This window comes from Bufo bufo, chromosome 3, assembly GCF_905171765.1.
Source record: "Bufo bufo chromosome 3, aBufBuf1.1, whole genome shotgun sequence".
NCBI classification, from domain to species: Eukaryota; Metazoa; Chordata; class Amphibia; order Anura; family Bufonidae; genus Bufo; species Bufo bufo.
Genome location: NC_053391.1, coordinates 312,119,818 through 312,136,072, shown reverse-complemented (window position 1 = coordinate 312,136,072; position 16,255 = coordinate 312,119,818). Strand labels below are relative to the sequence as shown.

The following is a 16,255-nucleotide window of genomic DNA, read 5'->3' as shown; positions in this document are numbered from 1 at the left end:
TGTTAAATGTCTGTGTTTACTGTAAGGGTTGTGACATTGTATGTTTAAATGGTGATTTCTGTCCTGTTGTCCCCACATGTGTATTGGCAATTTCCCTTTGTCCTGAGAGATAATTGAATTACTCCTCGGGTGTCTCCAGGGCAGAGAGGAGGAAACCATGATGATTGTGGGGATGTGTTGAGTCTGTATATCCTGAGTGCTACGTATCTGTCCTGTGTCACAGTCTTCCTTCTGGTCCCCTAGGGGCGTGTCCACCAGATGGGGACCTGCATAAATACGGGCGGGTAGCCCTCAATAAAGTGTTCCTGTGTTATACCTTCATGAAGTCTTGGCTCATGTTTGGGGGATGGAATAACTACACTCTCGGGGATTGCTATATCACAATACTCCCCTGAGTATAAGCTCTTGTAAGAGCTTGCTCCTGGTTCCTGTCTCTGGATTTAGGAGAGGTTCACCCACTGGAGCCTGGAGCCTTGTCGTAGGTCCAGGGTGGGTAGGAGACGGCGAGACCTCCACCAAGCTTCGGTGGTTCGTGGGGTCTGCAGTGCTGACTGTGTCAAGTGGAGTGCTTGGAGTCCTCTGGAAGCACTAGGAGCATCTATCGACGGAGGTACCCGGTCGGGGTGCTAGGCGTTCCGTTACAATAACCATCCCTGTTATCTAAAATTGTGGGGGTCTTGGAATACCATATATACTGTGTATATTCATTAAGTCAATTAACATTTCACTGTTGGAATAGGAGTGGCTGGTGATCGTTAATGTGAGCATGGCTTATTGTATTATCTTACACCTTTCTGAGGCTTTTAAAAACTTTAATGCACTGAACAACCCCATTACAAGTGATGGTCAATCCTCAGGACAGGTCATCACCATCTGATCAGCGGGGGCCTGACACCTCACACCCCCACCAATCAGCTGTTCAGCATTAACTGCCAAAGGTTGTTACTATAACTACACAACTCAGTCCAGGGTGTTGTGGACACGGGGCTGGTTCCTGCATCTCTGCAGTAGCCAGCTCTGGCCACTACAGATTGGACTGAGTTGTGTAGTTATAATGCCAATCACAGACATTTAATCCCTCAGATGCCATGCTCGATTGTGACCACAGCATCTGAGGCGGCTTTCTCTGGGAGCAATTGCGCTCCCGAGGCCTAAACGGCTCCCCCACACAGTGATCGGGGAAGCCAATCATTGATTATGATAGCTTTGCTCCCTCTGAAGGATCCAAGGCCAGGGTTGGCAACCATCCAGAAATTTCTGGAAAGTCTGTAAAAATAGCCAACTTTTTTCCTGTGTCCGTGAAAAAAAATAGAGGCATCCGTGATTTTTTTTCAGGCTGGTGGTACCTGACTAGATTATTTTGGAGGTAATTATCATCAATTTACAGCTCACAGTAAATGCTGATAATGAGTTCTTATAAGTATATTGAGCTATAGACATGTATTACTTATAATCTATATCATTCATCATGGTTTTCCAATTTTTCCGTAAAAAATGTAAGCCGTCTGTGATTTGGGGATAAATTGTCCAGAAAAAAAGAAAAGTTCTGGTTGGCAACACTGTCCGAGTCTATTATTGCAGCAGTTCTTGTGGAGGCCTGCAGCTGGCAGTGCTCCATAGGAACACAATGAAACGCCCATAGGCTGCAAAGGTAATTCCTTGTAGTCTATGGGACAAAATATTTTAAAATTTAACAATTTTAAGCCCTAAGGGGGCTTAAAATATGTATATAAAAAAATAAAAATTCAAATCACCCCCTTTCCCTATATTACAAATAATAAACGGCCCAAAATGCAAATATTATTAAAATATAAACATATTTATCCCATACTGTGAACAGTATACCTGAAAAAATATCAAAATGACCGATTTGCCGTTTTTTCCGTCACTTCACCTCCCAAAAAATTGAATACAAAGTGATCAGAAAAGTCATACACACTCCAAAATGGTATCAATAAAGACTACAGATCATCCCATAAAATAATGTGTCCTTACAGCTCTGTAGATGGAAATATAAAAAAAAAGTTATGGGGTCAGAATACGGTGATGCAAAGTGCCTTCTCAAAGAGCTGATTGGCGGGGGTCCCCCTCCCACCCCTCACACAATCACCTGGACCTGTGAAGATCGCTATACTTACCTGCTTTCTGCCGCCCCACTTGGGTTCCATGGCTCCCGAGCTGCCTTCACCGACATTTTGTCGCATGACAATTTTTATAATGATAGTCTATGGTGTCGCACTGCGACATGCTGTGACTATGACACGGCAGTAGCAAAAAATCCATCCAAGATGGGTTTTTCTGCGACTGTCGCAGTCACAGCATGTGTAGTTGCGACTTATTGTCGCCGTGTAGCCCTAGCCTTAAACTCCTTACACAGATGGGGTCATGTGGGCCACTTGTATCCAAGCGCCATGTGACTGCTTGGTCTCTGCTGAGGCCAATTCCACACGTGAACCCATCTGCGCAGAAAATTTACAGGCAAAAATCTGAAGTCCATTGAAGACAGCCCGGAGCTACGGAACCTGAACGGAGCAGGTAAAATATAGCTCTCTTCACAGGTCTTGCTGGGTGGAGACTGTGTTTGTGTGTGAGATTAAATAAAATTCATGGATCCTGAATAGCCCCCTTTAACAGTGTGTATGTGTATATAATATATATATGTCCCAGCTAAGGAGCCTACATAATCATACTTTAACATATAGACCTATATAGTTATTCTACATAATTCTATGTATTTGGAAACACGAGAATTTCATACACTAACGTTGCATTTCTACATACAGCAGATCAGATCACAATGATTTATCCTACAACTCGACCTCAGTACTCCAATTGTCCACCAGGGGGCGTACTATCCTTTAGTCAAGGACGTAATTCTAAAATAAAACCTACGTGGCATACATTGTTACTATGCAGTTATAGCAATGCATTAAGAGGGTTATATTAGAATTAGTACTAACGAAATTAATTGAAAAAGGGAAGCCGACGCTGAGCAAATGACGGAGCAGGGTGCATCTATTGAGAAGAAACTGAAGCGTGACGGACATGACGTCACGACGGGCACATGAAGCCGCAGTGGGCGACAGGCAGTGATGGCGGAAGTGGATGTGTTGCTACCCGTGATGGCGGAAGTGCTGGAAGAAAAAATGAAGCCAGACCCCGAGAGAAGTCGTTTCCCACATTGTGTTGTGTGGACCCCAATTCCAGTCCTGACGTAAGGAAACTGTATCTAGGATAACTGGGGGAATGAGCGGTACTTATACAGCAACGCATGCATGTTATATGCACACTTCTGTGGAACTTGTTGCCCTGTACACTCATTGCGATTTATATAGTCGGTTTATGACGATCCATCTGTACAGTGAGGGATCCCCATGGCTCGCAGGACTCTATGGGATATCTGGGTTAAACTGTGTATACTATGAATGGGCGTTTAGTGAAGGGCCATGGCAGTAAAAACAAACGTCATCTCCAGTACTCAAGATCTCTGTTTGCTGTCATTGAATGGGGAGGTTCTCTGTTCTTATCCAGTGGCTGACCTGCACAGATCCAGTAATTCCCACAGCTGAGAGTTGGCTACAGTGGTATCCAGTCTAGTTGAGCTTATGTGAAATACATTGAAGTTTTCATTATACTTGATGCACATAGTGTTACCCTTCTGCCCTGACATTGGGGGTGGAGAGAGGCACGGTGCCGTTCCCAGGGAGTACCATGCACGGGTCCCGTCCCTAATTAATAGGACCCTTAGGCATCTTTCACATGAACGATACGGATTGTGTCAGGATGCGTTCACTGAAACTCCGCAAGTTCAGGCAGTTTTGTCTGCAATTGCGTTTAGTGTTTCAGCTTTTCCACGCGGGTGCAATCTGTTTTGAGGCGTTTTTCATGCGCGTGAAAAAAAAAAACAACCTGAAGCTTTACAAACAATATCTCTTAGCAACCATCACTGAAGCCCCATTCACTTCTATGGGGCCAGGGCTGTGTGAAAAACGTAGAATATAGAAGATTCGGCGATTCTCACACAACGCAGAACTGATGCGTGAAAAACAACGCTCATGTACACAGACCCATAGAAAGGAATGAGTCAGGATTCAGTGCGGGTGCTATGCGTTCACGTCACGCATTGCACCCGCGCGGAAAAACTCGCTTTTGTTGTGTAATTGCCATATTAACTGTAGCATGCACTTCTGTCTCTTCACGCCCAAAGTCAGATTGGACGGAAGCGTAACATTGGAGGGAACTTTAAAACTGGAAAACCACTTTAAATTGTGTCCTTATATTTTATTTCAGCAATGTTTGCAGTAATAAAGCTCTGTTCACATGTATTTTCAGCACCTTCTTATTGTTTGGAGTCGCGAACAGTGTAAAAATGACGGAAACCCTAGAGGCCGCTATTGAAGGTCCGTCTGTGACAGTTTGGATCCATCAGTGTCATGGTTTCCATTAGATGGCATCAGAACGTATGCCTGTCACCCACATTCCCAGTTTGCTATACATTTTCTATAGATTTCTCTGGCGCTCTTTGTTTTTTTGTAAGTACTAAGGGACCTCTATGTAAGACTGTTTTGTCACGGTTGTAAGTGGTCCATGAAATGCGGTCCCTGTGACGGAGGCGTTTCCTGGACCAACTGTGGCCCCTGTGACCTGAATTCACTGCATCATGATGCTTTGAGTTTTGACCAGAATAACTGCGATCAGTACGGGAAATGCAGCCGTCACATAGGGTTGGGCAATATACCGGTGTTAACGATATACCGCGGTATTAAGAAACTGCAATATCACCGTTTCTTAACTACCGCGGTATATTAGTGACGTCATAGGAGCGATCGCACTTGCACTGACCGTTTCTAAAACATCTGCGTCCGGCCACCTGTGCACATTGCCTGCCAGTTCTCACTGCAACCGCCCCCTCCTCGTTCCTACTTTACCTGGACTCAACCCACCGACCCGAGAATTACTGGCACTCATAGGCCACGCTACGGCCACCCTGAAGGCCCAAACTTTAGCAGCCAATGAGAGAGGAGAAAAGACAACGGTATCCTCACAGGCCAGCTGCGAGCCAGGCCTGTACCATTGTCCACAGTGAGGGAAAACACATGCGGACTAGGGTAATGAATAAACATGTCTCCTAGGTAAGGCCTCATGCACACGACAGTTGTTTTTCTCGGCCTCCGTTCCGTTTTTTTGCGGATAGGATGGGGACCCATTCATTTCAATGGGTCAGCAAAAAAATGCTGATAGTTCATCTGTTTGTGTTCCGCGTCCGTTGTCCGTGTTTCCCTTCAGCCAAAAAAATGGTGCATGTCCTACTTTTTTCACATTTGCGAACAAGGATAGGCATTTATTACAAGGGATCTGTGGGAAAAAACGGATCCTCCCCAAAAAAAAAACATGAGCATGAGCCCTAATAACCATCTCCTATCCTATCCTAAAATCTATTGCAGGCATGGCCAACCTGAGGCTCTCCAGCTGTTGTAAAACTATAACTCCCACCATGCCCTGCTGTAGGCTGATAGCTGTAGGTAGCCTGGGCATGCTGGGAGTTGTAGTTTTGCAACAGCTGGAGAGCCTCAGGTTGGTCATCCCTGATCTATTGGCAGGCTCATCAGTTTTTGCAGCATATGGCAGTGCCAGCTCTAGCGTTGAGAAATAGCACCCAAAACAAAAATATACCACTTTACCATTTACTGCCCCCCATATACACATGAACGCCCGACCTCTCCCCATATACAGTGTACAGCACCCGGCCACCCCTGTATACAGTGTACTTTGTACAGTGCACATAGATGGGGATGTACTAGACCCAAGGGGAATATACAGGTCATGAGTCCCACCAGTATAAGCCCCATACAGTATAACGTCTCCTTGTGGCCCCCATACACAGTATAACGTCTCCTTGTGGCCCCCATACACAGTATAACGTCTCCTTGCGGCTGCCCCCATATACAGTATAACGTCTCCTTGCGGCTGCCCCCATATACAGTATAACGTCTCCTTGCGGCTGCCCCCATATACAGTATAACGTCTCCTTGCGGCTGCCCCCGTACACGGTATAACGTCTCCTTGCGGCTGCCCCCGTACACGGTATAACGTCTCCTTGCGGCTGCCCCCGTACACGGTATAACGTCTCCTTGCGGCTGCCCCCATACACGGTATAACGTCTCCTTGCGGCTGCCCCCATACACGGTATAACGTCTCCTTGCGGCTGCCCCCATACACGGTATAACGTCTCCTTGCGGCTGCCCCCATACACGGTATAACGTCTCCTTGCGGCTGCCCCCATACACGGTATAACGTCTCCTTGCGGCTGCCCCCATACACGGTATAACGTCTCCTTGCGGCTGCCCCCATACACGGTATAACGTCTCCTTGCGGCTGCCCCCATACACGGTATAACGTCTCCTTGCGGCTGCCCCCATACACGGTATAACGTCTCCTTGCGGCTGCCCCCATACACGGTATAACGTCTCCTTGCGGCTGCCCCCATACACGGTATAACGTCTCCTTGCGGCTGCCCCCATACACGGTATAACGTCTCCTTGCGGCTGCCCCCATACACGGTATAACGTCTCCTTGCGGCTGCCCCCATACACGGTATAACGTCTCCTTGCGGCTGCCCCCATACACGGTATAACGTCTCCTTGCGGCTGCCCCCATACACGGTATAACGTCTCCTTGCGGCTGCCCCCATACACGGTATAACGTCTCCTTGCGGCTGCCCCCATACACGGTATAACGTCTCCTTGCGGCTGCCCCCATACACGGTATAACGTCTCCTTGCGGCTGCCCCCATACACGGTATAACGTCTCCTTGCGGCTGCCCCCATACACGGTATAACGTCTCCTTGCGGCTGCCCCCATACACGGTATAACGTCTCCTTGCGGCTGCCCCCATACACGGTATAACGTCTCCTTGCGGCTGCCCCCATACACGGTATAACGTCTCCTTGCGGCTGCCCCCATACACGGTATAACGTCTCCTTGCGGCTGCCCCCATACACGGTATAACGTCTCCTTGCGGCTGCCCCCATACACGGTATAACGTCTCCTTGCGGCTGCCCCCATACACGGTATAACGTCTCCTTGCGGCTGCCCCCATACACGGTATAACGTCTCCTTGCGGCTGCCCCCATACACGGTATAACGTCTCCTTGCGGCTGCCCCCATACACGGTATAACGTCTCCTTGCGGCTGCCCCCATACACGGTATAACGTCTCCTTGCGGCTGCCCCCATACACGGTATAACGTCTCCTTGCGGCTGCCCCCATACACGGTATAACGTCTCCTTGCGGCTGCCCCCATACACGGTATAACGTCTCCTTGCGGCTGCCCCCATACACGGTATAACGTCTCCTTGCGGCTGCCCCCATACACGGTATAACGTCTCCTTGCGGCTGCCCCCATACACGGTATAACGTCTCCTTGCGGCTGCCCCCATACACGGTATAACGTCTCCTTGCGGCTGCCCCCATACACGGTATAACGTCTCCTTGCGGCTGCCCCCATACACGGTATAACGTCTCCTTGCGGCTGCCCCCATACACGGTATAACGTCTCCTTGCGGCTGCCCCCATACACGGTATAACGTCTCCTTGCGGCTGCCCCCATACACGGTATAACGTCTCCTTGCGGCTGCCCCCATACACGGTATAACGTCTCCTTGCGGCTGCCCCCATACACGGTATAACGTCTCCTTGCGGCTGCCCCCATACACGGTATAACGTCTCCTTGCGGCTGCCCCCATACACGGTATAACGTCTCCTTGCGGCTGCCCCCATACACGGTATAACGTCTCCTTGCGGCTGCCCCCATACACGGTATAACGTCTCCTTGCGGCTGCCCCCATACACGGTATAACGTCTCCTTGCGGCTGCCCCCATACACGGTATAACGTCTCCTTGCGGCTGCCCCCATACACGGTATAACGTCTCCTTGCGGCTGCCCCCATACACGGTATAACGTCTCCTTGCGGCTGCCCCCATACACGGTATAACGTCTCCTTGCGGCTGCCCCCATACACGGTATAACGTCTCCTTGCGGCTGCCCCCATACACGGTATAACGTCTCCTTGTGGCTGCCCCCCATACAGTCAGATATATAAATGTCTTAATATCGTTATCGTCTGAATATTTTTGATATCGCCCAACCCTACCGTCACATACATGACTGTGGGAATGCAGCGATACATGTGTAATTCATTATTCTACAGCCAGGCCTGGCTTCCTATTGACTTGAAACATCCACCTTCACACACAACTGCTTTGTCTGTCAAATTACATTCAGGGAGATTTATCAAAACTGGTGTAAAGTAGAACTGGCTTAGTTGTCCATAGCAACCAATCAGATTCCACCTTTCATTTTCCTTTACACCAGTTTTGATAACTGTTCCCCATTGAGTCTCTAGTGAGCATTGCGACCCCTTCCTAGACCATGTGACATCACACACCCAGGCAGCCTCTTTAAAGGGTTTTTTGTGGTTTAGGATATTGATGGTCTGTGCTAAGGATATGTCATCAGATCAGTATTTATATGGGTCGATCTACTTCCATGCTATGTAATAACTGACCCATGTAAACAGTGAGGCTACATGCAGATCACCGCTGGAGCTGGACAGCATTCCGGAAGCTGTTCCCGGCCGTCACAAATGTGAAACAAGCCTAAGGAGATCAGGTTTTCACAATGTCATCTACACAGTGCCGATTTTGAAATGCAAAGGGTGAGATCCGGGTCAAATCTGCATTAAAATCCGTAGCAAAGTCAACAAGTAACCCATATGGTGTGGGAATCCAGTGACATGTGCATAAACTACACTGCCGTGTGCATGTAAAGTTTGTCTTTACAAGATACGTCTGCATTTTTTTCCAGGTGGCTTTTCCCAATCATTGGTCATATGGGAATTTGTACATCATCTGGTGTGATTCGAGACTTTGCAGGTCCCTATTTTGTTTCAGTAAGTACAATATAGTTGAGCAAGCTCCAACAGATTCTTAGACTGTAGTGTAATTCCATTAATCCTCCACTAAGCAGTCCAGAAATCCCAATAATGAAGAATACAGGTCCCATGTTGGATTATCTCAACAAAAAACATGATAGTCTAGCAGGTAGGAAAGTCGGCTTTCTTTTGTAATGATGTTATTGGTATCAGTTCTCAATGCCATAGTTTAAAATAATTAAAGCAGGACTCCACTGCAAAACCTAAAGTTTGACTTCATCACACATGTATAGTAAACATATCTGGTGGCCTCCTTTTTTCCCCTGCTGCCGTTGTTCTGGTCCCCTGTCGGAGGATTCCTTTCAAGATGGCCGTCACTATCTCAGACTTCTCCATACAGAGTGCTGCATAAAAGTTTAATACATACAATCCCCACCACTGCCCGCAAATGGACAAAGAGCATATATCATTGGCAGTGAAGTGATGCATTGCTTAGACTTTCAAACAGACAGGAAGTCTGAGATGGTGGTGGCCATCTTGAAACAGCGGCACCATGGTAAGAACACAGGACACCTGGTATGTTTACTATACATATGTCATATATAGTCAAATTTTAGGTTTGGACTGAAAGGTCACTTTAACCCCTTTGCACACCTTGATTTAACTGGATGTCCAACGTGCTTGAGGAGTGTATGGTATAGGTTGAGCTGAGCCTGCCCCATACGTGGCCCGTACTAACTATGTTATACAACTGACACCAGCCCACTGCGCCTGGAATTGATAATAACTGGGATCCTTGCCATTTAATCCATTAGATGCCATGGCCTTTAGCGACTGTGGCATCTGAGTGTTTAGTCAGAGGGAGAGGTCTCCCTCTCGCCTCCATTCGGCATCCCCATGGCTATATCATAGGGTGCCAATCGGTTGTTGTTGTTGCATCCTGGGGCCTTATGAAGTATGCCACTTCTGTCATTGTAAACTGCCTATTAAGCCCTGCCTGGAGCAGGGCTTACTAGGCAGATGGCAGAATCCACATAGACACCATCATCTGTGGTCAAAACTGTTAAAATCTAAAAGTATTTATCCCGCTCGGTAGAACGCTGAAAGTGGTACCAAAAACTACAGCTCGCCCTGCAAAAAACAAACAAAAAACAAGCCCTCACACAGCAATGTAGGCGGAAAAGTAAACAAGTTATGGCAGTCAGAATATGGCTATTCAAAGAAAAAGTTATTTTTAAAGGTTTTTATTTTTTTAAAGTAGTAAAACATAATAAAAAAAAACTATATAAGTTTGCTATTGATGTAATCGTACTGACCCACACAATAAGGTCACCGTGTCTTTTTTTTGTGCACATAGAATGCTGTAAAGACAAAATAAATAAATAAAATTGTCAGAATTGCGGTTTTTCAGTTTCACCCCACAAACACTTGTTTTCTCATTTCTTAATACAAGATATGGTAAATTAACTAGTGCCACTAAAAATGACAACTTGTCCCACAAAAAACAAGGTGTCATTTGGCTACACAAATTTAAAAGTGAAACAGTTATAGGTCTTAGAAGGTGGGAAGGAAAAATCGAAAATTTACATGGTGTCGACATGATGATTCTGACATTTCTGCTAGACCTATGGGAATGTTTTTATCATCAGGTCAGCACCATCACTTGGGAATGTTTGCATCATCACCTTGAAGTTGTGTCTTGAGTTCCATAGGAGCATCCTAGAATCCAGCCTGCAGAAACCTACCTCCTACCAAGTCCAAGTGTTGTGCGTCTATTGTGTAATTCCAATAGTCTAGCGTTTCCAGTACGTTGTTACATGTCTCTGGCAAACAGATTTGTCCTGAATGAATGCTCACCTCCCACATGGCCTAAAATCCCTTTACGTTACCTTGGACCTGTTTGTCGAGCAGAGCTTGTCAGAACTGCCCAATTGTGTAAAATATCATGAAAATGGAAGCAGCCAGTCAGACAATTACAGATATATAGCAAGGAGCAGTATATAATATTATTACATATTTACTTTTGGTTTTGCAGTAATCTTCGTATCTTGCTGTCTAGCAAACAACGTCATTGCACCTACAGGGAGGCAGTTTATTGACTTTAGGTGGAGTTCTGCTATAGGTGTCTAAACGTTGACCCCACTGATTGAGACACACAAAACAGTCTGCGTTCCTCTTCTGTATACATGGCACTCCTGCTTTGTTACTTAGTATGAACATTATGATACATAAATTCTGTGTATAATGTGTAACTCTCTTTTGTCTGCAGGAGGATTGCATGGCTTTTGGGAAGCCAGTAAAGTAAGTAGCTTTCCTACCGCTTTATATCTAAGAGAAGTGACATACAGGTATTTGTGGTTATTAGAAAACACCATAGACCAAATAGATTTATTAAATGGTTACTCTGTCACGTATAAATCAAATAGAAAATAATCATATAAAGAAAGTGACTTTTTAAAATTACCTTTATTATACTAAAAAGGGTATAGGTATATATGTACCACACACAAAGTGCAAAGAGACATGCAAATACTTGAATTTCTTACAGGGGAATCAAAACCCCCAGGAAAACATCCATAGTGACAAGATAGGACAGAAGTTTCGAGGAAACACAATGTCTAATGATAAGGCAGGGGTAGATAAATCTTACCCTAAATTGCCCTACAGACTTCTTGGCCCAGGGCGGCCCCCTGATAGTGGAGGTTCCCTGTCCCCGAACCTAGTCCTATCCAGTCCCTGTTAAGACCCTAAAAAGGGGAAGATGATTCAATAACAGGTGTCAATGGTTACCCCAACGAATGGGTACCACTAAAACACCCCAAATAAAGGAAGGAGACCCCAACGCGTTTCACCTAGAACTTTTTAGGCTCATCAGGGGGTGATCTCAAAACAGGTTAGAAAAGATATAAATATGATACTTAGCTCAAAGCTGGATCTAAATGGTATTGCTCACCACCAAAGATATGGCTGTCCTGCTGCAAGTACCTATAGAGGATATATATATTCAATAAGTACAAATCCGGCATAGTCTAGAAAAAATACACTCACAGAAAGCTCGGATACATCTAATCTGAAAGAAGAACCTACTCACATATGGACAGATGATACAGTCCCAAAACCAAGTTGCTTGAGCCATAGTATGCCTGTCCATAGTCACGCTATTTATTCAGACTGGTGCGCTTGCCCAGAACCTACGTCCGGACGCCAATAAGCTACTTCCGGTAGTTGGACCGCACTTTGAAGCGCACCACCTTACTTCCTAGGTAACTTCTGGTCAAATGGAGCGCACCGTGAACCGCATGTTGTTACTGTGCGTCAGGCCCAGAGACCGGAAGTTCTTATACATCACTTCCGGTTTTACGGTGAAACGCACACTGGAACGCAAATCGCGTTCAAAACAGCTATGGATAACATAACAATGGTATATTCATTATTTATCCATATTTTTTTAGCAAGGTATTAATCATAGGTGAAATAGAAGTCCATATTTTAATATTAGCGACTGAAATTGGCCAGGAAACAGATGTCTCCCATAATTTTAGTAGATAATCACCGAATGATGTCATACATTTGGGTCACCCCCTCGATATCAACAATGAAGGGGAAATGACACCAAAGTGTTAAGATATGGCAAACTAATATTTGTTCGCCAATTACAAAATGCTTTACGCATCTATATTGCCAGTAAAAAGGCCTCACACGAATACTGAAGCAGAATATACATTAAATGGACCGGGGATTCAAATAAAACACGTGAAAGTTAGTCTTTCATTGAGACCAAGGGGGGACTGAAACTGGAATCGATAAATCCATGCCGTTTCTTTTTGGAGGATCTTCTTGTCTCAGTCGCCCCTTCTCTCAGGAAGGGGGACCACCTCTAAGACAGAGAAACGTGCCGAACTCACATCACCCATATGATAATCATTGAAGTGGTGAGCCACAGGCGTGTCTTTAGATTTTTTTTATATCGTTGATATGTTCACAGATCCTTCTTCGAAATTCTCTTTTTGTTTTGCCTATATAATCCATAGGGCATGTACATTGACAAATGTATACTACGCCTTTTGTTTTACAATTCACAAATTCCCAGATGGAAAAGGAACGTTGTGTGACGGAACAAATTACTGTCTTTGAGGTGTTAATAAAATTACAGGCTTTGCAGGATTCGCATTTAAAGACACCCAGGGGCTTACGGTCTCGCCAAGTACCCTCTCATTTAGAACCCTCGTAGTGACTATGAACTAGTCGATCCCGTAAGCTCCTGCCTTTACGGTAGGTAACTTGGGGATATTCATTAATCACCTGTGCTAAATCAGGGTCCATCGTGAGTATTGGCCAATACGTTCTCAGTATAGATACTACCTCTCTGTTACCAGAGTCAAAGGTAGAAATCAGGCGTATCAGACCCTCATCTGTCTCATCCCTAGATCTTGGTACCAGAAGGTCCTCCCTCTTCCTAGACTCGGCAAACTGAAAAGACTCCTTCAGAAGGTTCAATGGATAACCTCTCTGTGCCAGTCTGTTTTTTTATTTTTGGATTCTGAATAAAAGTTACCCCCAGAAGAACAATTTCTGTGAACCTTTCGGGTTAAAATCTGACTGCAGCTGAAATGAGCCTTTTACAGAAGGGATTGTCCTTTGTCCCCACGACAAAACATGACACTTTTACGTGTGAAGTGGCACAAATTCTTTAGGAACACCAATAAAAAAAAGTGTCTGGATCTGGGAATTAATTTACTTGCAGCAGGACAACCATATCTTTGGTGGTGAGCACTACCATTTATATCCAGCTTTGAGCTAAGTATCATATTTATATCTTTATGACCTGTTTTGAGATCACCCCCTGATGAGCCTAAAAAGTTCTAGGTGAAACGTGTTGGGTTCTCCTTTTATTTGGGGTGTTTTAGTGGTACCCATTCGTTGGGGTAACCATTGACACCCGTTATTGAATCATCTTCCCCTTTTTAGGGTCTTAACAGGGACTGGATAGGACTAGGTTCGGGGACAGGGAACCTCCACTATCAGGGGGCCGCCCTGGGCCAAGAAGTCTGTAGGGCAATTTAGGGTAAGATTTATCTCCCCCTGCCTTATCATTAGGCATTGTGTTTCCTCGAATCTTCTGTCCTATCCTGTCACTATGGATGTTTTCCTGGGAGTTTTGATTCCACTGTAAGAATTTCAAGTATTTGCATGTCTCTTTGCACTTTGTGTGTGGTACATATATACCTATACCCTTTTTAGTATAATAAAGGTAATTTTAAAAAGTCACTTTCTTTATATGATTATTTTCTATTTGTGGTTATTACATCTCCTGGACCCTCTCTCTTCAGATATTGGCAGTTGGATCCGAATCTTGTATATGCCGGTGGGCCTAATCCATGGGACACAGCCGTCCATGAAGCTTCTGAGGAATATAAACATCGTATGGTGAGTCATGTATCCCCCGTTCCTTTCACCATAGCGTTCTGTAGGGCTTTAGGCATACAACCTCATGTATTTTGCGGTCTGCAAATTGCAGATCCACAAAATACAGATACTGTCCATGTTGCATACGCATTTTTTTGCAGACTTCAATTGGTCTGTGGTTTGCAGTTTGTGGAGAAGTATAGGATATGTTCAACGTTTTTGCGGAGCAGACATGGATGCAGAAAGCACATGGATCATCTGTGTGGTTCCCGCATCTGTATGTCCATTCCGCAAAAAGACAGAATATGTCTGCAAAATGCAGACCATGGACCCATTGAAGTCAATGGGTCTACCAAAAAAATGTGGACGGCACACGGACCGGATCCTCGGTTTGCAGACTAAAAAAAAGGACACGGTCGTGTCGATGAGGACTTATGCTGTAAATGCTACATATTACAGAATTCTAGCAGCGTTCTCTCTATATGAATCATGTTTTTTTTTTTTTAGCACAACCTATGCTGTGATAACTGCCATTCACATGTGGCTATGGCGATGAACCTAATGAAATACAATAACACATCCTGGAATATGGTGAAACTCTGTCTTTACAGCCTAATCTACGGCAGATATGTCAGGTGGGTGTACTTCTCGATTCTAGGTACATATGCATTCATATTGTCCTATGTAAGTGACCAGTGTATGTGTACTTCTAGTGTTGGAGGCTTTCTGAAGACTTGGGTTCCATTCCTCTTACTGGTAGGGGTGATTCTCACGGTCATTCTTACCTTACACCTGTGGTGACATTTTCTCTGAGGACTGCCAAATCATTGTCTACCATCCAGACCCTGCCTGAAATAAAGCGTGAGATGGAACAGAAGACGTACACTCGCTTTTCTTGAGACATGCATGGCTCTTTAATCTTGTTTCCTTCAACCAACTGGAAAATGACAGGATCGCTTGTCTTATCGTTCAGACAGGCCAGTGCCCTTACTAACTAGGACCCAGACTCTTATTTAAAGTAGCCAAACTAGTAGTTAGTATCAAGAGCTCGCTCACAAGCACAGTACGATTGTAAATAAGATGTGGAATTCACCTCCATGCCATGCCATTTTTCTATGTTTTGCAGACACTTGTGGTTTACATGTATGTGTGTGTATTTACATGTGTGGATAAAATAAATGTGTCTCGTTCACTTAACTTCGCCAGCATCCAGTCTGCTGTTCTCTTGAGGGAAGACTATCACAACTGATTATATTTAGAGATGTTACCATGGACCATAACGCAATTTTATGACGGAATGCTTAACGGAATGCCTTTAGAGGCATTCCCTTATTGATTCCATCATAATAGAAGTCTATGGGCTGCAAAATGGATCCATCCCGTTTCCGTTATGCAAGGGAGTCCTCCCCTGCATAACGGAAACGGGACAGATCCATTTTGCAGCCCTTAGACTTCTATTATGACGGAATGAATAAAGGCATTCCGTCATAGAATTGCGTTATGGTCCGTGGTAACGGAATCCATAACGCAATTCATATTTTACCACCAAACGAAATTCGCTCATCTCTAATTATATTGTATGCTTCAGTCGTTGCATGTTCATACGATGGAAGTGACCTGAAGATTCATGTAAGTAATGATGCTGTTTAATTTACGTTGGACATAGAAATAGCAATAATCATTATTGATCCAGTCACAAACCTTAATTGTTTACAGTATGAAATTCAGAATAAATTTATCCGATTGTTCAGAACAGTCATAAGATCTGCTTAAATTTTTTTTCGTTCGTAACATTTAATCATGTGTCAGATGGAAAAATACAATTCACATGGACCATACTGGCAGCAGGGGGAACAACAGTACATGTCGAAAATCATTTACTTTAATAGTGTCTGTAAATGCTCATCATCAGATGA

At 44.8% G+C, this 16,255-nt stretch overlaps 1 protein-coding gene across 1 annotated transcript; it reads left to right on the top strand.

Annotated features, from left to right (window-relative positions):
• Positions 1–3,062: 3,062 nt before the first annotated feature.
• TMEM222 (transmembrane protein 222) lies at positions 3,063–15,717 on the top strand. Its single transcript, XM_040424267.1, has 6 exons — positions 3,063–3,214; positions 8,867–8,951; positions 11,203–11,234; positions 14,264–14,360; positions 14,847–14,974; positions 15,053–15,717. The coding sequence occupies exons 1-6, from the start codon at positions 3,093–3,095 to the stop codon at positions 15,138–15,140; spliced, it is 552 nt and encodes a 183-aa protein (XP_040280201.1). The 5' UTR covers positions 3,063–3,092; the 3' UTR covers positions 15,141–15,717.
• Positions 15,718–16,255: the final 538 nt, after the last annotated feature.

Excerpts from the sequence above, each read along its gene's own strand:
- TMEM222 (XM_040424267.1), top strand. The coding sequence starts at position 3,093 with ATGGCGGAAGTGGATGTGTTGCTACCCGTGATGGCGGAAGTGCTGGAA. Across the intron at positions 11,235-14,263 it reads GCTTTTGGGAAGCCAGTAAA|ATATTGGCAGTTGGATCCGA; the intron begins GTAAGTAGCTTT and ends CTCTCTCTTCAG. Across the intron at positions 14,975-15,052 it reads ATCTACGGCAGATATGTCAG|TGTTGGAGGCTTTCTGAAGA; the intron begins GTGGGTGTACTT and ends GTGTACTTCTAG.